Below are 21,821 nucleotides of genomic sequence, written 5' to 3'. Positions count from 1 at the left end.
GACGGACGGCGGGTCTGCGGGAAGAGGCTTTGTGCCTGGATGTCACATGAGGCCTTCACAGGAAGGCACACTGGTGGCCCCAGCCCCACCCCCGGGTGGCCAACCGCATCATTTCACAATTCTGCGATGTGGTCAGGGAAACAGACCCGGGGACTGGACCACCTGATAGGACGTCAGATAAGACCCCGGGAGTCCGCCTGACTCTGCCCACACAGACTGGCCACAAACTCCCCTGGAGACCTGGGCGTCCCTTGAGCCAGAGGCTTGGCACCAACACCAAGCCCCCTGTGGGACAAGAAGGGAACGAATTCCTGGAGATCCACTGCCTGCTGCCCCCACTGCCCCTGCTGTCCCCACTGTGTCCTGCTGCCCCCTCTGTCCCCACTGTCCCCTCTGTCCCCACTGTCCCCGCTGTCCCCGCTGCCCCTGCTGCTTCTGCAGGTGCAAGAGCCAGGCCCTGGGAGGGGGCATGGGCAGCCGTGGCCAGGACAGGACGCTGGCGACAGTGGAGCAGAGGCTTCCGGGCTGCGAGGGGGAGGGGACAGGAGCTGGCATCTAACAGGGACAGTTTCTGCTTGGAACGATGAAGGGGTCTGGAGGGGGACAGTGGGGATGGCCAAGCCGCAGTGTGGACACACTGGATGCACTGAGCTTCAGACCTAACGAGGGACGTGGTGAACCTCACCTTCGTGTACCTCACACCGCAGTGAATCATGTAAATCACATCATGTTCCCTTCACTAGGATAAAACACGACACCTGTCTACTTATGATGCCATTTAATACGTGTAAACACAAAAGACCCAGACGGAGCACACCTCTGCACATTGCCCTGCTCTCCCGCAAGCCCTTCAGGGCAAGGCAAGCCCAGGCCGGCCTCAGCCCCAGGCCCTGCCCGTGGGAACCTCACCGTCTGCAGCCCTCAAACCCAGGAGCTCAGAGTCGGGAAAGTCAGGGCCCTGGTGTGGAGCTGGACAGTCCACAGCTTCAGACTGCGCCACTAACGGCTGTCAGCTCTGACGGGCAGCTCACCTCCCTCATGAGGCGGTCACAAGGTCACTGCAAAGCGCCGGGAGGTGGAGAGTGCCCTGGCCCTCCAGCCAGAAGCCTAAGAAGAGGCCTGGCCAGATGAGGGAAGGAGCCTGTGCACCAAGGCAGAGGGCAGCAGCCGACCGGGAGCAGGCGGGGTAGGGACCGCCTGGGGCCCTGCTGATGTCCCTCCCCAACGGCTCCCACCATCCACAAGATGAAGCACTCCTTACCTTCACACTGTAGCGGCCGTTTCTCCCCCTTCTCAAACTCGCCCTCCACTCCACCGGCCCCAGCCTGGGCCTCTGTCCATGTCTCCACCCCAGCAGTTGGAGGACGCTAATGGAGGCTGCTAGTGGAGGCTGAGGTGCCAGCATGATATAAATTATAGATTATATGAATATAATTCATAGAGTCCAAGGATATCACGGAGTCAGAAGGCAGGTCCCGACCACCTTGGGGAGGTGCCCTCAAGCTGCCTGCTGCCCCTGCTGCCCCTGCTGTGCCCCTGCTGCCCCCGCTATCCCCGCTGCTTCTGCAGGTGCAAGAGCCAGGCCCTGGGGAGGTGCCATGGGCAGCCATGGCCAGGACAGGACGGAGGTTCCGGGAAGCTGGCGACAGGCCTAGCCTCTGAGCCAGGCACTCTTGTGTGCACGCGCCCAGGGGAAGGGAAGTGGGGTGTGCAGGAGACTTCCTCCTGCCCCGGTGTTCATTTTAGGCAGGCCCACGGCCCCCCAGGGCCCTCAGGAGCCTCCCTGGGGAAGGAAGGAAGGGCTCAACGGTGTGCCCAGCCCCTCAGAGCCACATCAGGAGGGTCAGAGGCAGGACACGGGCCACCTCCACCCAGCCCACCAGGAGCCCAGCTCCACAGACAGAAGTGGGCTGGCAGGGGCCCAGGCGGGGCATCTCTTCAGGTCCTGGGACTGGCAAGAAAGAGTGCAGACCCTCCCTGGCTGGCCCACCAGGCCTGCTCTGCCCGTGGGTCCTGCCCGTCACCACGTCATTACCAGAGACCAGGGAGCCTGGGAGCCACACTGATGGGTGGGACACGGGAGGTGCCCACACACACGCAGCCTAACAGAACCCAAAGCAGCAGAACCTGTGCAAGGGCCCGGACCCAGCCTCAGCCCAAGTGGTCCCCTGCCACTGAGGGGCCAGCTTTGTGGGGACAGTTCTGGTTGCCTGATTCGTTCTGACTTGGCTTTCTGCTTTGTGGCCTTTGGTGTTTTATTTATATTTTTTTGGCAGCAAAATTGTGTTCAAAAAACAAAGACTCTAGGGCCACCACAGGTAGTATGTGCCTGTGATCCCAGGGACCTGGGAGGCTGAGACAGGAGGATCACAAGTTTGAGATCAGCCTGGGCAACCCAGTAAGACCTTCTGCAACTTAGCCAGAGGTGCCTCAAAATAAAAAATAAAAAGGTCGGGGTGTGGCTCGGTGGTCGAGCACCCCGGGTTCATCCCCAGTGGGCTGGGGGATGGGACAGCAAGAGGCACAATCCATGCATCTAAGTGTGGGGGACAGGAAAGCCTCTAAGCCACAGTTCACGATTAAGGCCAAGGGTTACTGCCATTGCGCCACCCCGGGGTGCACTGCTTCAACGAAGAGCCTCAGCCAAACAGCCTTTTTCTTTTTAACTTTCAGTGCTGTGGATCAAACCCAGGCCTGGCTCCCGCTGGGCAATCACTCTTCCACTGAGCTCCCCCACCTCCCATCGCCCTCCTCCTGCCTCAGCCTTCAAAGGGGCGGGGATTCCGGGTGTGCGCCTCACCCACGGCGGTGACTGGGGAGAAGGTTTTTCGCTGGTTTTCAGGAGATGGAGAATATACTCAGGACGGAAAGGCTGGGCGGAGGGTGCTCTGGGTGGGTTGGAGAAGCACACAGTGCAACACAGCCTCGTGTCCCTCCAACAGCCCCAGGGTGGCCTGGTTCCAGGGCTGCGGTCCCCAGGCAGGTTTCCTTTCTTGGTTCCTTGTCAGATACCACGTGGAGAGCGGTGACAGTGCCTGGGAGACCAGTGTCTGAGATTGGGGTCCCTGATGACTTCATGGCTGTGGCTACTTGGTGACTGGGAAAGTTTCTGTGCATAGACATAGGATGCCCGGTTGCTATGGAGATGTCCATATGACGACATGGAGATGATAAGATGATCTTATCAGCCTGGACCTTATTCTCAGGCAGGGCAGCTCCTGGGAATGAAGGAACTTCCTGGCTAAGATAGCCACAATATTTCACCAGTTCTGCTGCTCCTGAATCTGCCGCGAATTAGTAAATTTAAACAGCGGACTTTCTTGAGAGCTGCACAATGCTCCTAACATTGCACGTTGCAACTGTACAATGTAACTGAGGAAATAGCTGCATACTGTTGCTAACTCTGTAACTTTCATGAATACAAAGAATAATGCTTGCACAATCTTTAACCTGATTTAGAGACATATATAATAAAGGCTGCTGGGGTGATTCCTTAGACCTGCTTCTCCATCAGAGAGCAGCTGTTCTATCTTCAAGATCTGCATGTGTTGACTTTATTTCTCCCAATATCCCATCGCCCCTCACAGGAACCCGTTAGTTTGGCAGCGCTGGTCGCAGCAGTACCAGCCTAGGGGCGTGGCCCAGGCGGCTTGTCCTGTCCCTGAGCTGGAGACCAAGGTCACATTATCTTGCTGGTGGGCATGTAGAATGTGAAACGTGGTCACCGCCTACCTGGCCCTCCCCGTCAAGTACCTACAGATTGAATTTTGGATTCTCCTTTTCAGTGTTGTTTTTGATCAGTATCCGCAGATGAAGACTGATGGCACCTACTAGTATTTCTGTTAAACCAGACTGGTGCTATCGGGTGAGTTGCACATTTCTTGTTCAGTTTATTCCTACATGTTTAATCCTCTGTCAATATACCAAACTAGCTTTTAACTAGCTGACTCTTTGCTGTGCAGGAGGGAAAGAAGTTGTGGGTCCTTGGGTTTTGATTTGTTTTTTCTCTCGTTTTGTAAAATCCTAAATTTATCTTTTTTTTTTTTTTAACCTTTCACCCCATAGTGTCCAAAAGGTGCCTTTCTACGTGATATGGAGACCTCTGGATTTCACGGTGTGTCATAGACTAGAAATCAGCTGTCACCTGACCAGCTCCCAGGTCCCAGGCTCTGGGGTACCAGGTCACTCTCAGGTAAGGTCTGCCATCGGAAGCCTGCCCCACATCCCCAGAAACGGACACAGATCCTGCCGTACAGTGGTTCTCAACTGAAGGTAATCCACCCCCAGGGGACACTGGCAATGCCTGGGGACCATTTTGGCGGTCACACCTGGGAGGGGACAGCTACTGGCATCTAGAATGTGGAGACCGTGGTGCTGCTGACCACCCTCTAATGCACAGGCCAGCCGCCCACACCCTGCGTGCCCATCAGGCTGGGAAACCCGCCTGCGTCCCTCCCTCTTGGCGTCCACTGGGGAGGTCTTGCAGTTTTAGATGAGCACATGAGCCCAGATGACCCGATCAGACTGCAGAGACAGAAGCAGCACAGCAGTCTGACGGCCCTGACGGCCACACGGTGACCCCAAAGAGGCCGTGTCCCTTTTTAGCTGCCATGACAGACTGCACAAGCTCGGTGCCTTGAGCAACATAAGTCTGTCCTCTCACAGTTCCAGAGGACAGAAACCCAAGTCAGGGTGTCGGCAGGCCACCCGCTCTGGGGAGGATCTGCTCTTCCCTCCGCGGCTGCTGGGGCCCAGGGGCCCTCGTCACCAACGCGCTCCTGCTCTGCTCCGTCTCTCTCCTCTTCCGTCGTTCTTCAGGACACGTGCTATTGGACAGACAGCCCAGGTAACCCAGGATGACCTCACCTCAAGGTCCTGAATGACATCGGCAGAGCCTTTCACACACCAGGTCACTTTCCCAGGTGCCGACGGTTCAGACTTCACCACCCTTTAAGAGCCACCATTCAACCTAAGACAGAGAGCCAGCCTTGGACTGAGGTCAGCCCTGGCAATGGTCAGTCAGGAAGACTCAGGTCACAGAACCCGAGGCCTGACCCACCTCTGGATGCTGAAGCTGGTCTACACCCGGGGCCCTGGCCGGGCTTAAGAGGGGCTGGGCAAAGGGCTGGACCGGCTCACCAGGTCCCAGGCACTCACCGCTAGGTGCTGGGTCCTGGAGGCCCAGGAAGGCCTGAGGAGGGGTCCCAGGACAGGGACTCTCAGCCAGTGCACTTAACAGCACTTGCACATCTCACGACTGGCGGAGCTGCCGCAGAGCCTGCCAGCTGACACCAGCCACCTACACCCCGGGTGTCCCTAGGCAGCCAGTGCCCAGCTCCGCCCAGTGCCAGCTGTCTGGTGGACTTGGCTCCCTTTCTGTGCTGCGCCCACCACCAGAGTATCTTCTCCGCTGGTTCCTCATCTGCTGCTGTTCACGGGTCTGCTCTCAGCTCTGTTTTGGGGTCACCCCCAGGTAGGTTTCCCATCTTTCATCTCCCTCAAGGCTGCAGCTGGGTCTGCGAGACCCTCAGAGCTGTCACTATGTCAATGAGTCGATGCCTGTGGCACCTGGGGGAGGAAGCAGGTCACGAGGACTCGCAGCTAGAATCGGCCACAGTGACACGTCGGCCTATGAGACAAACCCCGTGTGACCAGCAGCTTGGTAGCCCGGGCTGCACCATAACTTGGACACGTGACCCCCGAGACAGAGGGCTTTGGGATGACCTGAATTCCATCACCCCTCTTACCAGGACACCAGGAGTAGAAATAATAAGTGACAGAAACCTGTGCATTTCAGTTGTTAGACCGCAAACACTGGTGGCGTCGACTCTGCCTAACTTAAACAGAACAGGAATTGGAAAATCTGAGGAGCCGGGGCAGCGTAGCAAGGGTGTCCACATCCTCCTCTCTAGAACCCATGAAGGTTGCTCTGCACGGCCAGTGGGGGGCCAACTACAGATACAGGGAGGTTTCTGGACAGCTGACAGGGAGATGGGCCCGGATTCTCCAGGTGGACTAGAAGTGACTGCAAGGTCCTCATGTGGGGAAGATGGAGGCAGAGTCAGAACCAGAGACGGCGTCCGAGGACTCGGTCACCACAGCAGCTTTGAAGGCAAGGAAGGGGCAGCAGGCCAAGGGTACATGGTACAGACAGCCCCCACGGCTTCCCAGAGCCCCCTCCCCAGGGAGCCCCTTCCCCAGGGAGCCCCACAGGGAACCCCTGCAAGGGGCTTTATTGCAGGAGTCGCATCACAACCATGGAGCCCGGGGAGCCCCACCATCTGTCTGTGGTGTTGGGGTGGCCGCCCATGCGCCCCGCTCCTGGCTGTGCCCAGGAACAGCCTGCTCCTCTCCACTTGACCTGCACCTCGCTCTGACGGAGCACAGCCAGGGCACCCAGGTGGCTGTGGGCCTGCCTCGGTCTCTGCACGTCCGGCTGTCCCTGGCAGCCGTCGGGCGTGGCCCTCAGTTCTGGATTCTCCGTAGAGCAGCTCAGCCCACGGCACCCATCAGAGCTGCCACCAGAGGGCAAGGGTGCCTGCCGCAGTCAGCCCCTGACCTGTTCTCCCAGTCCATCATCCATCCCCAGACACGAGTCCCCAAGGAAGAGGACGACCCAGGGCAAGAACACAGGGAGGGGCCACCAGGGCCGTGTGGGCAGCTGCCCCCAGAGCCAGCTCATCTCAGCACACCCTCTGCCATCTGGTACGACGTGGCCCAGAAAGAACATGAACCACACCTATGACACCGTGACCAGTGGCTGGTCCCTGCACTGCCCTCACACTGCTGACCCTGGGCTCCACCACGGAGCCACACCCCACCCTGTTCTGTGGGGTAGGGCACTAAGTGGCACCGCTGCTTCCGCGATTCTCCAAGATGCGTACCTTGATTCTGAGCTTGCGGAGCCCCGCCACGTCTGAGCCCCAACGCGCACCTTGCTGGCCTCACCCAAATCCCCATCCCATCTCTTTTTTTTCCCCTATTATTTTTTAGCTGTAGATGGACACCACACCTTCATTTTGTTTGTTCATTTATTTTTATGTGGTGCTCAGGACGGAACCCAGGCCTCACACGTGCTGGGCGGGCGCTCTGCCCCTCCCCGTCCCATTTCTGACACGTTAGTCTCACAAGAACCCCAGGCTTCAGCGAGGGCAGAGGGTCTGTCCCTGGAAAGGAGTAAGGACACAGCCATCCTGCGCTCGCTGGCACCTCCCCACAGAGGACTGAATCTAGGACGCAGCGAGGCGGGCCCTGGAGCAGGGTGGCGGGCCCAGGCCATCCTGGTGGAGGTGTCTGGCATGCCCACTGGGCCCTTCCCTCAGCCAGGTGACCTGAGGTGAGCGCCCAGGCCTGGAGCACACAGGGCACCGTGCCTCTCCACAGCACCACTCCTCCCTGCTGTTTGATTCCCAAAGAGAGACAGGCTTCTGATGGCCCAGCTCACGCACTGTCAGCAGGGCACATGGTTCCTGCAAGCCCCAGCAGGTGCTCACCTACAGCCCAACCCACTGTGGGCCGCTGACGGACAGGGGGCCGGTAGGGCCCCCTGGAGGATGGCGAGGGTGTGGCAGCCTGTGCCCTTGGTCTTGAGGCTCACATGGTGCCAACACTGTCCCCTAGAGAATGATAGAGGCAAGGCTGGCAGCATCCTGGATCTTGAAGCTCCATCCTGGAGACCCAAGTGGCTTTCAAACCTGCTCCAGAGGTTACCTGGACAGGGACCGTCCCCTCACTGGGGACCCATGGGACATGTCCAAGCCCACCAAGCGGGCACTTTCAGCCCAAAGCCTCTGGGCTAGTTCCTCATCCTCAGCCTCGGGAGCTGGTGCCTTCTCTTTGAATCCATCAAAGTACTTTCCGGAAACGCCCTCCAGTTCCTCTGCCACGGCCAGGTAGGTGCTGGGCTGTGCTGCCAGTTCGGGGCTCTTGACCAGCAGCCAGAAGATGGGCCCTGCACCAGCCACAGAGCACTCAGGGCACACACTGGACCCCAGCGCCCCGCCCCGCCTTCGGGTCCCACAGCGCCCACCTCCAGGCTCTGCCCTGTGCTCTGTCCACCCCGGAAGCTCCCTGCCTTTCCCCAGGAGAACGAGCCTTACTCCTCTCCGTCAGCCTTGTCCTCACCCTCCCACCCTTCCTTAAAGAACCTCCTCTCACTGGACGCATCTGGGGCAGTCACAGCTTAGGCTCCTGAGGCCTAGCCCACCCCCAGACATTCCCAGGGTCTCAGACCCCAGGCACGGAGCTCTGTTCAGCTCCACTCTGGGCCAGGTGCTGCACATGGCCTTTCCCCGTGGGACCATTTAACCCTTCCAAGGACTGAGGGGTCCTCGCTGAGGAGGTGAGGACACGGAGGCTCAAAAGGGGAGGCGTGTCCCCACACGGCTCAGCCAGGCTGGGGGAAGCTGGCCTGGCCCTGAGCACAGACTGACTCCAGGCCGCTCAGCCGCTTCCCCTCAAGACGTGGTTTCCTGTGGGTCAGTGGGCCCCGGCTGCTTCCTGGGGCTGTTCTGAGGCTGGCAGGCCAGGTCAACAGAGGAGGGACTCATTCTGCATACCACAAAGACGGGGGGTCGGGAAGTAACACCAGGCACCGCCTGAGGGAGGGTCCTGGGCCCAGGCCGAGAGAGCAGGGCCAGAGGGTTCTGCAGAGACCTGGACCAGGAGGGACTCACCGAGTGTGAAGCTGGAGAAGGTGGACCTGTGCATGCCCGTGTGTCTGCCCAGCTCCGTCCTGGCCACACCAGGGTGCAGCGCGTTGACGGTCACACCCGTGCCTAGAGAAGAGAAAGACGGGCAGGGGCAGGCTGGCAGCTCACTCCCCAGCTGGCAGGCTGCCACAGCCAGGGCCAAGCCTGGGGTCCCCGTCCTGTGCTCTTCCTGCCCGGAAACCCACGTCACCTCCGCCCTCAGCCTCAAGGGTTCCATCTTACAAGGCAGCTTTGTCACATGGCTGCAGGGCAGAGCTCCCCTGGAGCATGACAACCCACAGCACTGACCCACCAGCCCCACCAGAGTCTGAGCAGGGGCGTGGGGTGGGGTCTGGGGTTCCAGCACTGTGGCCAGCTCCAGGGAGGCTGGCGCTGCGGCCCCCATGCCGCACGCGAGAAGCAGAAACCCAGGGCGGCTTTCTAGCCAGCTCCTTGGACGCGTGGGGCTACGGGGAGCCACCCAGTGCACGGCAGGGTGCCGAGCAGCATTCCCAGCGTCACCCACAGGTGCCAGCAGCAGCCCTCCACCCAGGTGTGACAATCATGTCTGCAGACATTGTCACATGTCCCCTGGGCAGCCAAAATCTCTGCAGCTCAGAACTATTGCCTCAGAGTCCTGGAGGTTCAAGTGCCTGTCCAGGATCAGCAGGGAGAAAGGCCTAAAGGCAGAGGCCAAGCGGGACTGCGGGGCACTCAGAGCAGCGGGGACTGGTCAGTCTGCAGCGGCACCGGCACCGGCACGGAGCGCGGTGGGGGTGCACGTTGGGGTGCCGGCTCCACTCCTGTCTGGAGCGGCTCAGGGGCAGAGCGGGAGGACCACGAGGCAAGGCCCGCGAGGGGAGGCCTGTGGCTGCTGCGTACCTCGCAGCCGCCGGCTCAGCTCCTTGGTGAAGAGGACCAGGGCCAGCTTGCTCTGGCAGTAGGCGGCCTTGGTGTCGTACTTCCTCCTCTGCCAGTTCAGGTCCTCGAGGTCCACGTGCCCGGCGACGTGGGCCAGGGACGAGAGGTTGACCACACGCCCAGGCGCCGAGGCTTTCAGCTTGTCCAGCAGCAGGTTCGTCAAGAGGAAGTGACCTGAGGAAGGACAGAATCGTGTGACTGCTGTTTGTCAGCACCTCGTCCATCTCAATGGCGCTGCTAGCAGCACCTTGTGAGTCCCTTCCTCCCCACTGCGACTGCGCCTGCATCGCTGACCTGCAGGCCTGGGGCACCGTGGGGGCCACCCCTCTCCTCCTAAGCTGAAGTCCTGGGGCACTGAGGGGGCCTACCCCTCTCCTCCTAAGCTGCAGGCCTGGGGTACAGAGGGGACTACCCCTCTCTTCCTAAGCTGCAGGCCTGGGGCACCATGGAGATCACCCCTTTCCTCCTAAGCTGCAGTCCTGGGGCACCATGGAGATCACCCCTTTCTTCCTAAGCTGCAGTCCTGGGGCACCATGGAGATCACCCCTCTCCTCCTAAGCTGCAGTCCTGGGGCACCATGGAGATCACCCCTCTCCTCCTAAGCTGCAGTCCTGGGGCACCATGGAGATCACCCCTCTCCTCCTAAGCTGCAGTCCTGGGGCACCGAGGGGCCACCCCTCTCCTCCTAAGCTGCAGGCCTGGGGCACCGAGGGGCCACCCCTCTCCTCCTAAGCTGCAGGCCTGGGGCACCGAGGGGCCACCCCTCTCCTCCTAAGCTGCAGGCCTGGGGCACCGAGGGGCCACCCCCTCTCCTCCTAAGCTGCAGGCCTGGGGTACAGAGGGGACTACCCCTCTCTTCCTAAGCTGCAGGCCTGGGGTACAGAGGGGACTACCCCTCTCCTCCTAAGCTGCAGGCCTGGGGCACAGAGGGGACCACCCCTCTCCTCCTAAGCTGCAGGCCTGGGGCACCGAGGGGCCACCTCTCTCCTCCTAAGCTGCAGGCCTGGGGCACCGAGGGGGCCACCCCTCTCCTCCTAAGCTGGAGTCCTGGGGTACAGAGGGGACCACCCCTCTCCTCCTAAGCTGCAGGCCTGGGGTACAGAGGGGCCCACCCCACTCTTCCTAAGCTGCAGGCCTGGGGCTCCATGGAGATCACCCCATTCCTCCTAAGCTGGAGTCCTGGGGCATCGTGGGGGCCACCCTACTCCTCCTAAGCTGCAGGCCTGGGGCACCATGGAGATCACCCCACTCCTCCTAAGCTGCAAGCCTGGGGTACAGAGGGGACCACCCCTCTCCTCCTAAGCTGCAGTCCTGGGGCACCATGGAGATCACCCCACTCCTCCTAAGCTGCAGGCCTGGGGCACCGTGGGGCCCACCCCACTCCTCCTAAGCTGCAGGCCTGGGGCACCATGGAGATCACCCCACTCCTCCTAAGCTGGAGTCCTGGGGCATCGTGGGGGCCACCCTACTCCTCCTAAGCTGCAGGCCTGGGGTACAGAGGGGACCACCCCTCTCCTCCTAAGCTGCAGTCCTGGGGCACCATGGAGATCACCCCACTCCTCCTAAGCTGCAGTCCTGGGGCACCATGGAGATCACCCCTTTCCTCCTAAGCTGAAGTCCTGGGGCACCATGGAGATCACCCCTTTCCTCCTAAGCTGCAGTCCTGGGGCACCATGGAGATCACCCCTCTCCTCCTAAGCTGCAGTCCTGGGGCACCATGGAGATCACCCCTTTCCTCCTAAGCTGCAGTCCTGGGGCACCATGGAGATCACCCCTTTCCTCCTAAGCTGAAGTCCTGGGGCACCGTGGGGCCCACCCCACTCCTCCTAAGCTGCAGGCCTGGGGCACCATGGGGACCACCCCACTCCTCCTAAGCTGCAGGCCTGTGCAGGGTCCAGCTGCCCCGCAACAGCCACCTCCCCTCCCCCTAAAAACAGAAGCATTTCATCGAGAGTGACATGGACAGACTCACAGAATAATGGAAAGTTGACAGAAATGAAGGACAGACAGGCAGATGGAAACATGGTTCTCAGGACAGAGGGCGCAAGGCCAGGAGCGGGGAGCGGAGAAGGACAGGCCAGCACCTGAGCATTATCAGGCAGGTCCTGGAGCTGCCGAGGATGCCCAGCGGGCCACCCGGCTGCCCCACACCGCAGCAGGACCCTCAGCACAGGCAACTCCCACTGTCACCTGGGCCAAACCGCCACAGCAGCGCTCCGCCCCGAGCTCACCCAGGTAGTTGACGCCAAGCTGCATCTCGAAGCCGTCCTCAGTGGTCCAGTGCGGGCACCGCATCACGGCAGCGTTGTTGATCAGAATGTCCACCCGCTCCTCCTCTGGAAGACAGGGGTCAGGACACACAGGAGGGCGAGGGCTGACTCCACCCCTGCCCGGGGCTAGCCATGTCCCCATGCACTCCTGTCCACCTCCAGCCCCTGGGAAATGAGGTCCCCACAGAGGTGTCCACCCCCATGTGGACGAGGTCATCAGGGTGGACCCTGATCCAACAAGACTGGGGTCCTCCTAAGGGAAACAGGTTCAGGCTGAGACAGGGCGGCCTTGGGTGAGAGAGGGGGACTCCTGGATCAGCAGCTCCAGAGCTGCAGAGGCAGGAGCTCGGCCCAGCGTCCAGAGGGAGGGCGGCCCTGGGGACACCAGGCTCGGGCCCCTGCACACCAGTGAGGGCTCCCCTCAGGCGTCCCGGCCCGGGCTGTGGCTCTGTGTGGCACGGCACCAGGTCGCTCATGCACACAGGCCCGTCTAAACTCACAAGTCTTCCCTGCAGGGACCTCGGGGTCACTCGCGGGCCCTGGGACAGGGGGTGGCAGTCTCATGCCCGAGCACCTGGCTCAGACAGACTGGAGCCTCGGTTTCCTGTCCTTAGTGGGTGAAGAGCAGAGTCCCCACACACGCTCATCTGCCCCGGCTGCCGCGGCCAAGTGCCACAGGCCGGGCCGAGAGCAGAACTCTGTGGTCTGGGTTCCAGAGGCTGGAGACCCAGGGGCAAGACGCCACCGCCTGGCGCTGCTGAGGCTGAGGGAGAGCTGCCTCCATCCCCCTCTCAGCTTGCAGGGACGTCTTCTCCCCGCCCCAGGCGGCCTCCCTCTGTGCACACCGGTCCCTGTGCCCGAGTTTCCCTCATGAGGACACCAGCTGCAGGTAGGTCACCTAATGACCTCACTGTAATGGGATGACCTCTTAAAGACCTGTCCCCAGGCGGTCACACGCTGGGGTCCAGACAGACCAGCAATCAGACCTGGCTCCATCCCCATCAGCTGTGTGACCCTGGACAAGTCACATAGCTTCTCTGTGACTCAGTTTCCACCTTTTTAAAAAGGATAATAGTCCCTGCTTGGTAGAGACGTGTAATTGTCACTCACGTGACAGGCACGTCCTGAGCCTACCGGTGGGGCCTGGAAATTCAGGGTGAACAGGACGGTCAAGTCCTCGCCTTCCCAGGACGGACGTCCCGGTGCCGCGAGGAGCCAAACCCGGAACAGAGACTGCTCCGCGGAGGGAGCTTGGCAGAAGCGACGGGGTGAGGAGAGAACACGCTGCTGGAGGAGGCCCAGAGCCGGCCAGAGCTGAGGCTGGGGCAAGACGGGGCCTGTGCGGATCCCGGAGGGGGCACGGGCAGGGCCCAGCGCGGCAGAGGTCTAGGGCTGGATGGGGGCTCCACCGCCCGCGCAGGCGTCCTCCAGCCTCCCCCGGCCTCCCCCTGCACCTGGGAGTGCCTGCCTCGCTGTGCCTCCTTCTTGTTGCTCTAAGACACACAGACGTGCCACCCGCTCGGTTCTAAGCCTCTTGTCCCTGACGGGTGATCTGAGGGGATGCTAAGAGGCCGACACTTGACCTCCCAAGGTCACAGACACACGTCACGGTCCTCAAAGATCCCACAGAACAAAGGACGTATTAATCAGCTCCCAAAAGAGGGACGAGAGGCTCAGGGGAAGCTCAGTCCTGGGCGTGGCCAGCCCCGGCCCTGCGCTGGGAACCAGTGTCCACAGCTGGAAGTGGGAAGAGGAGCTTCCTGGAGGAATCCGCTGGGGCCATGTGCATGAAGGGTGCAAAGAAGGTGTTTAATAAACGTCCATTCCCACTGCGCCCGCACTACCCCGTGTCACCTCACCCCCACGGGGCAGCGGCACTCCCCACTCATCTCCCTGCCAACCAGGACCCAATCTGGGCCCAGAAAATGTCCGTAGAGTGAATGAGACTCCGTCCTCTCTGTTCATCCACTAAGGGGCAGCTTCCTGTTGGCTGGGGAGTGCTGGCATCCGCCAAGCCCACCCAGAGCCATCTAGAGAGGAGACAAATAGGCTCAGTGCAGCTCCCAGGGGGAGGACAGGTACAGCTCCCAAGGCCTTATATTCAGAGGAAAATGGGCAACAAGCTGAAGGACCAAAGCAGGACCTGCCAAGTCCCGGCCCGAGGCCCAGCACTCCTGCAGACAAGGCCCGCTGGGCTCACCAGGCCACAGTCACTACAGGGTGCCCATTCTTGAACACGGCTAAGAGCAGATTTTAAGGCTGAGGATGGGACTCAGGATGGAAGGCTTGCCCACACGGGAGGCCCTGGTTCCATCCCCAGAACCAGAGAGAGTAGGTCTGAAATGCTCTCCCCACCCCACCACCACAAAACGGTGAAGTGTGACGTGGCTCCTGTTAATGACTCTGTTTAGCCAAACACAGCGCACACCCACTTCAAGACAAGTTATGACGCACACTGCAATCTCAGCAGCTCAGGAAGCCAGGCAGGAGGACTGCAAGTTCAAAGCCAGCCTCAGCATTTAGCTGGGTCCTAGGTAACTTTGCAAGACCCTGTCTCAAAATAAAATATGAAAAAGGCTGGGGTGTGGCTCAGTGGTCAGGTGCCCCTGGGTTCCATCCCCAGTACAAAAACAGAAAACGCCACATGGAAGGAAACTGTCCCCTATCAGGCTGGAGTAGCTGTGTCCGCGGTCTTCTTCCTACTCCTCGGTATCTGACAGACTCTATGGTGAGCGCATTTCCTACACCATCAAGGAAAACAACCCGACCATAATGCGGACCGTCACTCCTCCTGGCCAGGCCGCTCCTGCAGAGCCGAGGGGAGGGAAGGGGGCAGCTTCGCCCCAGCACCACGGAGCACACGGAGCTCACGGAGCACACGGAGCACACGGAGCACACGGAGCACCACGGAGCACATGGAGCACACGGAGCACACGGAGCACACGGAGCACACGGAGCACACGGAGCACACAGAGCACCACGGAGCACCACAGAGCACCACGGAGCACCACGGAGCACATGGAGCACACGGAGCACACGGAGCACACGGAGCTCCACGGAGCACACGGAGCACACGGAGCACACGGAGCACACGGAGCTCCACGGAGCACACGGAGCACACGGAGCACATGGAGCACACGGAGCACACGGAGCACACGGAGCTCCACGGAGCACACGGAGCACACGGAGCACCAAGGAGCACACGGAGCATCACGGAGCACACGGAGCACCACGGAGCACACAGAGCACATGGAGCACATGGAGCACATGGAGCACACGGAGCACACGGAGCACACAGAGCACATGGAGCACATGGAGCACACGGAGCACACGGAGCACAAGCCGTGCACGGCCCGTGCCGGGTTCCAAACAGTTCTCATGTCAGAAGCTATCACTCTTCACGTGTTTTTCCCCAATCTTTTGAAATGAACATATGTAAATATGAGAGTGTAAAGTACGACTTCAACACCCACCGTAAGCTGGGCCGCCACAGGAGGTGCCTTTGCCCGCGGTCGTGTGGGCAACCTGCTCCAGGACTTGCCCAGCTCCGGCTCCTCAGAGCTGGACCCGAGTGGCCACCCAGACCTTGGCCCGCGAGGCCAGCGTCCCCGGCCTACCTTCAATGACCCTCGCAGCAAACTCCCGGATGGACTTGAGGGAAGCCAGGTCCAGGTGCCGGGCGCTGACACGGTGATTGAGGGTCTCCCCACGGATGTCCCTGGCGGCGGCCTCGCACTTCTCCATGTCTCGGCAGGCCAGGATGACGTTGCCTCCTGAAGCCCGGGGGGACACGAGAAAATAGAGCAAACAGAGCACCCCCAGGGTCCCAGAAACAGAAGGCTACGGCCACCTCCCCCAGTATTCACAGCAGCATGCTCCCGATGGCCAAAAGTGGACCTGGGTGCCCGCCACAGGCCAAGGATGACCAAACTGTGGTCCAGCCTGTGGCAGGGGTTACTCAGCCCAAAAAGAGAAGGACACACTGCCTCGAGTGCAGGGGACCCTGGAGCCACCACATCGGTCGCTGCCGCTGACCAGAGCCCCCGGAACAGGCGAGGCCACAGACCAAAGGAGGACTTCAGCTTCCTAGGGCTGGTGGCTTGGGCATCAGCCAGGACGGGTGGAGCAACCAAGGTATCTAGACTTCAGGGTGACACAGTGTCTTAAGACAGGTGGTGACGACTCTGAATGTCCTCAACATCACTGCATTGCACACTGAAGGGGTGGACTGTGGTGTGACGTGCAGGTGGCCTTACTCGCCATGGGTCTCCACCCCCACACCCACTGCAGGTTGAAAATGGGAGAAGCTGAAAATGCACCTCGCTTGCCTATCAAAAAGGCACACTCCTGTGATCCCAGGGTCTCAGGAGGCTGAGGCAAGAAGATCAGAAGTTCAAGACCAGTCGCAGCAATTTAGCGAGGCCTAAGCAACTGAGAAAAGACCATAACTCAAAATAAAAAAATAGAAAGGGCTGGGGATATGGCTCAGTGGTTAAGCTCCTCTGGGTTCAATCCTTAGTACCAAAAAAAAAGAATGCGCCAAGCCACTGCTCAGCCTGCCCCCAACATGCCTGCTAAGTTGCTGAGGCTGGCCTAGAACTTGAGATCCTTCTGCCTCAGCCTCCCAGTGGGATGACAGGCATGCGCCACCACACCCAGCACAATCTCCTTCCTTTTGAGGCTGGATCACAGCCCACTGTATGGCTGGACCACATCTTATTGATGGTCAGCTGTGGGTGGCCTTCCACAGCTGCCTTCGGGCTGCCGTGAACACTGGTTGCGAGAATCTCTGTGAAACAGGAAAGCAGGCAGGCCTCTACCTCTTCTGGCCAGTTCCAAGGCAGTTTGTTTCCCGATGCCTGTGTTGGCTCCCGTGACAATGACTGTCTTCCCGGGTATGGTGGCCTTGCTGGGACAAGTCCCACCAGCAACATAGTCCCTGAAGGCAAGGAAAAGAAACAGCCTGGTCGGTTCTGGCTGTCCACTCTGACCCCATGTGCCCCTGACGGTGGTACCAGACAGTCCACCCTGAGCTCACGCCAACCGAAAGTCAAAAACTACACTAACGCTCTGGTGTCCCAGCAAGGGGTCCACCTGGAGCAGGGAGGCCTGCACAAGGCGAGCTGTTATGCTATGAATACGCACTGCCCGAGTGTCCTGTGCCTACCGTAACAAGTGCCCACACACCTAGAGGCTGAAAACCCCACAGAGTGCTGTCCTACGGTTCTGCAGGTCCGAAGTCTCGCTGGGCTGCCGTCTAGGATGACCTCCAATCTCAAGGCCCTTCACTAGACCCACCTGCACAGTGCCCTTTGGCAGGTCTGGGCATCTCGAAGGAGCCTTGTTCCGCCTGCCACCCTCACAGTGCACAGGAGCAAGCCACCATCCGCAGGAGGGGGCTGGCCACACAACCCTCGTCCACACTGGGAAGGCCACCGTGCACACTGGGAAGGCCACCGTACAGTTTGCTACCAGCCACCTGAGGCTAAGTTCTGTGTGAGTTAATTAAGTCCTTGTCCCAAGCTCTCCCTCCCCCGCCAACACACAGGGCAGCCACAGGCAATGTGTAAAGACGTGCTGGTTCTAATCAGACCTACTCACCAGGAGGGGCAGTGGCCAGGTGTGGCCAGGGGTCACAGCCTGCAGATCCAGCACTGTGCCGCGAGGACACCACAGAAACAGACACCTCAACCGGGCTTTGTGGAGTCCCGAGTGAAGCCACAGCACATGCTTTCCAAAGGGCCCGGCCCACGGAGCGAGCTCAGGGAAACACTGCCCCACCCAGGGACTCTGCTGAGATGGAGGGGGACTCAGAGCACACAGATTCTCTGATCAGGTGTCTCTGGCAACCCCAGGAGGTGGGAAAGGCAAAGCCCTCACAGTCAGAAAGGGTCAGGACTCAAAGCCAGGTCAGTCTGGTGACAGGGTGGATGATCTCAAACCAGCCCATGTGCTACTGGGGCCGCAGCCCTACAACCACAGCCCATCATGATTACCTGACCATGCCACACTAGGTCCACACTACCAACCTAAAGTTTTATTTATCTTTTTCTTTTTTTTTTTTTTAGTTGTCAATGAATCTTTTGTTTCATTTATTTATATGTGGTGCTGAGCATCGAACCCAGGGCCTCACACATGCAGGCAAGCGCTCTACCACTGAGCCACAACCCAGCCCTTGTTTATCTTTTTAATTTAGTAAATTCTTGCTTGGGAGGCTGAAGCAGGAGGATCACAAGTGCAAAGCCAGCCTCAGCAACTCAGCAAGAACCTATTGCTAAATAAAATGCAAAAAGGGCTGGGATATGGCTCAGTGGTTAAGTGCCCCTGGGTTTAACCCCTGGTCCAAAAAAAAAAAAAAAAAATACACACACACACACACACACAAAAAAAAAAAAAAAAAAATTCTTGTTTGTATGTGGATATATTTTATTTGACAAATAAAGCCTATATGTATTTATCATGTTAAGCATATTTTGAAACATGTGCACACTACAGAATGGCTAAATTAAGCCTGTGGCCATATACATCACCTCACTACTTATTTTTTTGGTGAGTAAACATAGAATCTATTCTCAGCGATGTTTAAAAATACATACATTGTTATTAACCACACCCACCATGCTGTACAACAGATCTACTTGTTTGCTTTTGGGTAAGAAATATACTTATGTGGATCAAATTTTTGAATTTCTGAAGTCTCCCTCCCACAGGCCCCAGTTAACCCCACCGGCACTGCAGTAGGCTGTCTGTTCCTTCCCTTTTTCTTCTCATCTTCACTTTTATTTTCCTGGCTTTGGTTCTGTGTGTAAGTACACAGCACACCCACAATTTGCCATCATGACCACTTCTCTAGGGGACAGTTCTATGGCACCAAATATGATCATAAAATGATGCCACCCATCTCCGGAACAATTTTCATCTGTGAAACTGAAACTCTGCCCCCTTTAAACAGCAACTCCCCGCTCGCCACCCTCCAGCCCCGCTTATGAATGCGACTCCACTAGGGACCTCATCTGTTACCCTTCATCACACTGTCAACACCAGCCCACCTCCAGCAAGTCCAGTGTCGCCACCTCCCCACGGTCAGCCTCACCCAGTCACCTTCGGAGCACCCTTGCCACTCACCCTCCACCCTGTCCTGCACATCCTGGCCAGACAGACCTCACAGAGCACAGTTCAGACGTGTTCAGAACTCTGCGAAAGCTGCAGCCCCTGTCAAGCACAAAGCCCTGCACAGTTAACCTCTGTCCCTCTGGACACCTGCACCCTGGGCAGGGTGAACATGGAGGAAGCCTGGGAAATAGCTGAGCTTACGAATAGGGGCTATCTTTACAGGAACTAAAGAAACACAAATTAATAGGAAATACCACTCTTTTACCTTTGATTTCATTGAGTTGTTTGGGGTTTTTTTTTTTTTTTTTTTTTTTGTGTGTGTGTGTGTATGTGTGTCTTGCTGAATTGCCCAGGCTGCCCTGGAACTTGAAATCCTCCTGCCTCAGCCCCCTTAGCAGCTGTGATTACAGGCTTGTGCCATCATGCCCAGCACAATTTATTATTATTTTTTAACAATAATTCCCAGAGTTAGAGCTTTACTCACAGGAGAGTCTGCTAAACCTTCCAGGATGGTGACTTAATCTTAGGTGTCAAATCCATAAATGTGTGCATCCCCTCCCACCCTCTTCTAGACATCTATCCTAAAGTGCTGGTATGTATCCAGGATGCCACTCTTCCTCATTTTTCTGCAGGTATTTCTTCCTGCAGACAGCAAGCAGTCAGTAAACAGGGATGGGTGACAATGTAGCCTAAGGATGAAACCCTACAGCTTCCAAATGACAGTCTGAAAAAACAGGTATGAACACGGACCCTTTGTTTCAAAGGTAGAAACAAAACAGGGTTCCAAGCACAAGGTGTTGGGAAGACTGGGGTTCCTGAGTCAGATGCCAGGAACCGGAAGCTTCCCACTCCCCGACTCCCCTGAGTTAACGAGGAATGGCGCTGTCCCCGTGGTGTGTCACTACTCTGCTGTCAGTACCGTCCCGAATCTCGCAGGAAAAGGAGAGAGTAAGAGGGAGGAAGGGAGAGACAAAGGCAATAAACTTCTACGTACACTTCCTTTGAACAGGACCTTTCCGTTTATGAGCTGAACAATTCTGTTGTTTCTTTAATTCTTTGGTCCAGGCCAGCGGGTGACAGGGGAAACGACTCAACTCATCAATCACAAATACGGAAGGAAAGAGCCCAAAGCACACCGGGACCCGGCCCGCCCTTGCTCTGGGTGACCTTGGGCCGACGACCGGCGCCCGCGGCCCTGGTTTACGGTTCACTTTCTGGAAGGCACTGCCCAGGGGGAGCGGGGACTCCGGGGCCGAGAGGTCGGTGCCCCTTCCCGGGCCTTCCCTGGCCTCCAGCGGCCCGCGGGCCTGCGACGCGCGCACGCGAGCGGCACATACTCACTTGAGCAGCACGGCGCCACCCACCGCGGTGCCCAGCACCGACGCCGGCAGCAGGTAGCGGCTCATGCCCGGCGAGGAGCGGGCTCCGCCGAGGCGGCCCGAAAACCAGCGCGCAGCGCGTCCACCCACGTGCGGCAGTGCCGCCCCGCCAGCCGCGGGCCCCGGAACTGGGCAGGGGGCGTGGCGCGGTCCGGGGCGTGGCCTCCAGGGCGCGACCTATGAGGAAGGGCCCCCAGCGCTCTGACCGCTGGGAATGGTGGTTCAGGAGCGGGGGCGGGGCTGAGGGCGGGGCTAGACGCCGGATCCAATGACGTCACGCTCAACCCACAAAAAGGCGCCGCTACAGTTGCAAGACTGTGACTGCCTGTGGGTATCGGTCCGTTTCCTCGTCTAAAATTAGTGTGTTAAATGAATAAAATAAAGCTCCATCAACATCTAAAAAATATTTAAAAAATAAAGAATTAAAAATTTCTTTAAAAAATAAAATTAGTATGTTATACCTAATTAGGATGAATGAATGAAATTAGATTGTGCTCAAAATAGATAGATAAAAATGTGTGCGCTCACAGTGGAGTCTCACTCAGCCATACAGCAGAAGGAAATTATGTCTCTGCTGGTAAATGGCTAGATCTGGAGAACATCATGCTAGTGGACTAAGTCAGACCTAGGAAGTCAACGGTTGCAGGCTTACCCTTACATGGGGAAGCCAGACAGAAAGAATAAATTCTAAAAGGAGAAGTGGGACCTGAAAAAAAAATTAAAGAACAATGGAGTAGAGGGCAGGGAAAAAGGAAGAGGGAGGAGGGATGGAAAGGGGAATATCTTAAAGGAATTAATCAAACTATGTGGGGGAGTAAGGAACATGTCACAGTCAATTCCATTTTTATGTATGAGCATAATGCACCAGCTGAGAAACATCAACTTTCAAAATAAAAGATAGCTGGGCAGAGTGGCAATTTAGCAAGGTCCTAAACCACTTAGCAAGACCCTCAAAATAAAAAACAAAAATCCCTGGGATTTGGCTCAGTGGTTAAGGTCCCCTGGGTTCAATCCCCAATACTAATAAATAAATATATTAAATTAAAGATAAAAAGCCGGAGGTGTTGGCACATGCATGTGAGCCCAGAGGCTCAGGAGGCTGAGGCAAGAGGATCGGGAGTTCAAAGCCAGCCTCAGCAATTTAGCAAGACCCTAAGCAACTTAGCAAGACTCTGTTCTAAATAAAAAACAAAAAGGACAGCGGATGTGGCTCAGTGGTAGAGCATCTCTGGGTTCAATCCCCAATACAAAAACAAAAACAAAGGGTAATACCCAGTGTAGGCAGGTGGGGAGCACTCCCTGTGGGTGGGAGTGTCAATTACAGCTTCCCCTCAGGCTGACCAGCCTTCTGAGCCAAGCCCATCCAGCACAAGTCTGACCCAGCCAGTCCCTGTAGGGACTTATGCTAAGGTGTGGTCAGTCATTCAGAGAGAAACAGACCTAGGAAA

The 21,821-nt window shown here is 58.0% G+C and overlaps 1 protein-coding gene across 2 annotated transcripts; it reads right to left on the bottom strand.

The window, feature by feature from the left end:
• Positions 1 to 7,030: 7,030 nt before the first annotated feature.
• On the bottom strand, positions 7,031 to 20,486 carry Rdh13 (retinol dehydrogenase 13). Of its 2 annotated transcripts, XM_077105724.1 has the most exons (7): positions 20,336 to 20,486; positions 16,702 to 16,820; positions 15,499 to 15,654; positions 11,843 to 11,947; positions 9,573 to 9,785; positions 8,676 to 8,777; positions 7,031 to 7,951 (listed from the first exon to the last, which is right to left on the bottom strand). In XM_077105724.1, the coding sequence occupies exons 1-7, from the start codon at positions 20,398 to 20,400 to the stop codon at positions 7,707 to 7,709; spliced, it is 1,005 nt and encodes a 334-aa protein (XP_076961839.1). In that variant the 5' UTR covers positions 20,401 to 20,486; the 3' UTR covers positions 7,031 to 7,706. The 2 variants fall into 2 exon arrangements, with proteins under 2 accessions (XP_076961839.1, XP_076961840.1); XM_077105725.1 differs by lacking the exon at positions 16,702 to 16,820 and having other exon boundaries at positions 20,336 to 20,418.
• Between the last annotated feature and the right edge of the window lie 1,335 nt (positions 20,487 to 21,821).

Source organism: Callospermophilus lateralis, chromosome 18 (genome assembly GCF_048772815.1).
Source record: "Callospermophilus lateralis isolate mCalLat2 chromosome 18, mCalLat2.hap1, whole genome shotgun sequence".
Taxonomy (NCBI): Eukaryota; Metazoa; Chordata; class Mammalia; order Rodentia; family Sciuridae; genus Callospermophilus; species Callospermophilus lateralis.
Note: the sequence above shows the minus strand (reverse complement) of the source record. Positions and strands in the feature narration are given on the sequence as shown.

Bases quoted from the DNA above. Each gene is read 5' to 3' on its own strand.
- Rdh13 (XM_077105724.1), bottom strand. From the start codon at position 20,400: ATGAGCCGCTACCTGCTGCCGGCGTCGGTGCTGGGCACCGCGGTGGGT. The intron at 9,786-11,842 runs GTGAGCTCGGGG...GTCCTTCCTCAG, and splicing joins GCTTGGCGTCAACTACCTGG to GTCACTTCCTCTTGACGAAC. The intron at 8,778-9,572 runs GTACGCAGCAGC...TCTCTTCTCTAG, and splicing joins GCTGAGCCGGCGGCTGCGAG to GCACGGGTGTGACCGTCAAC.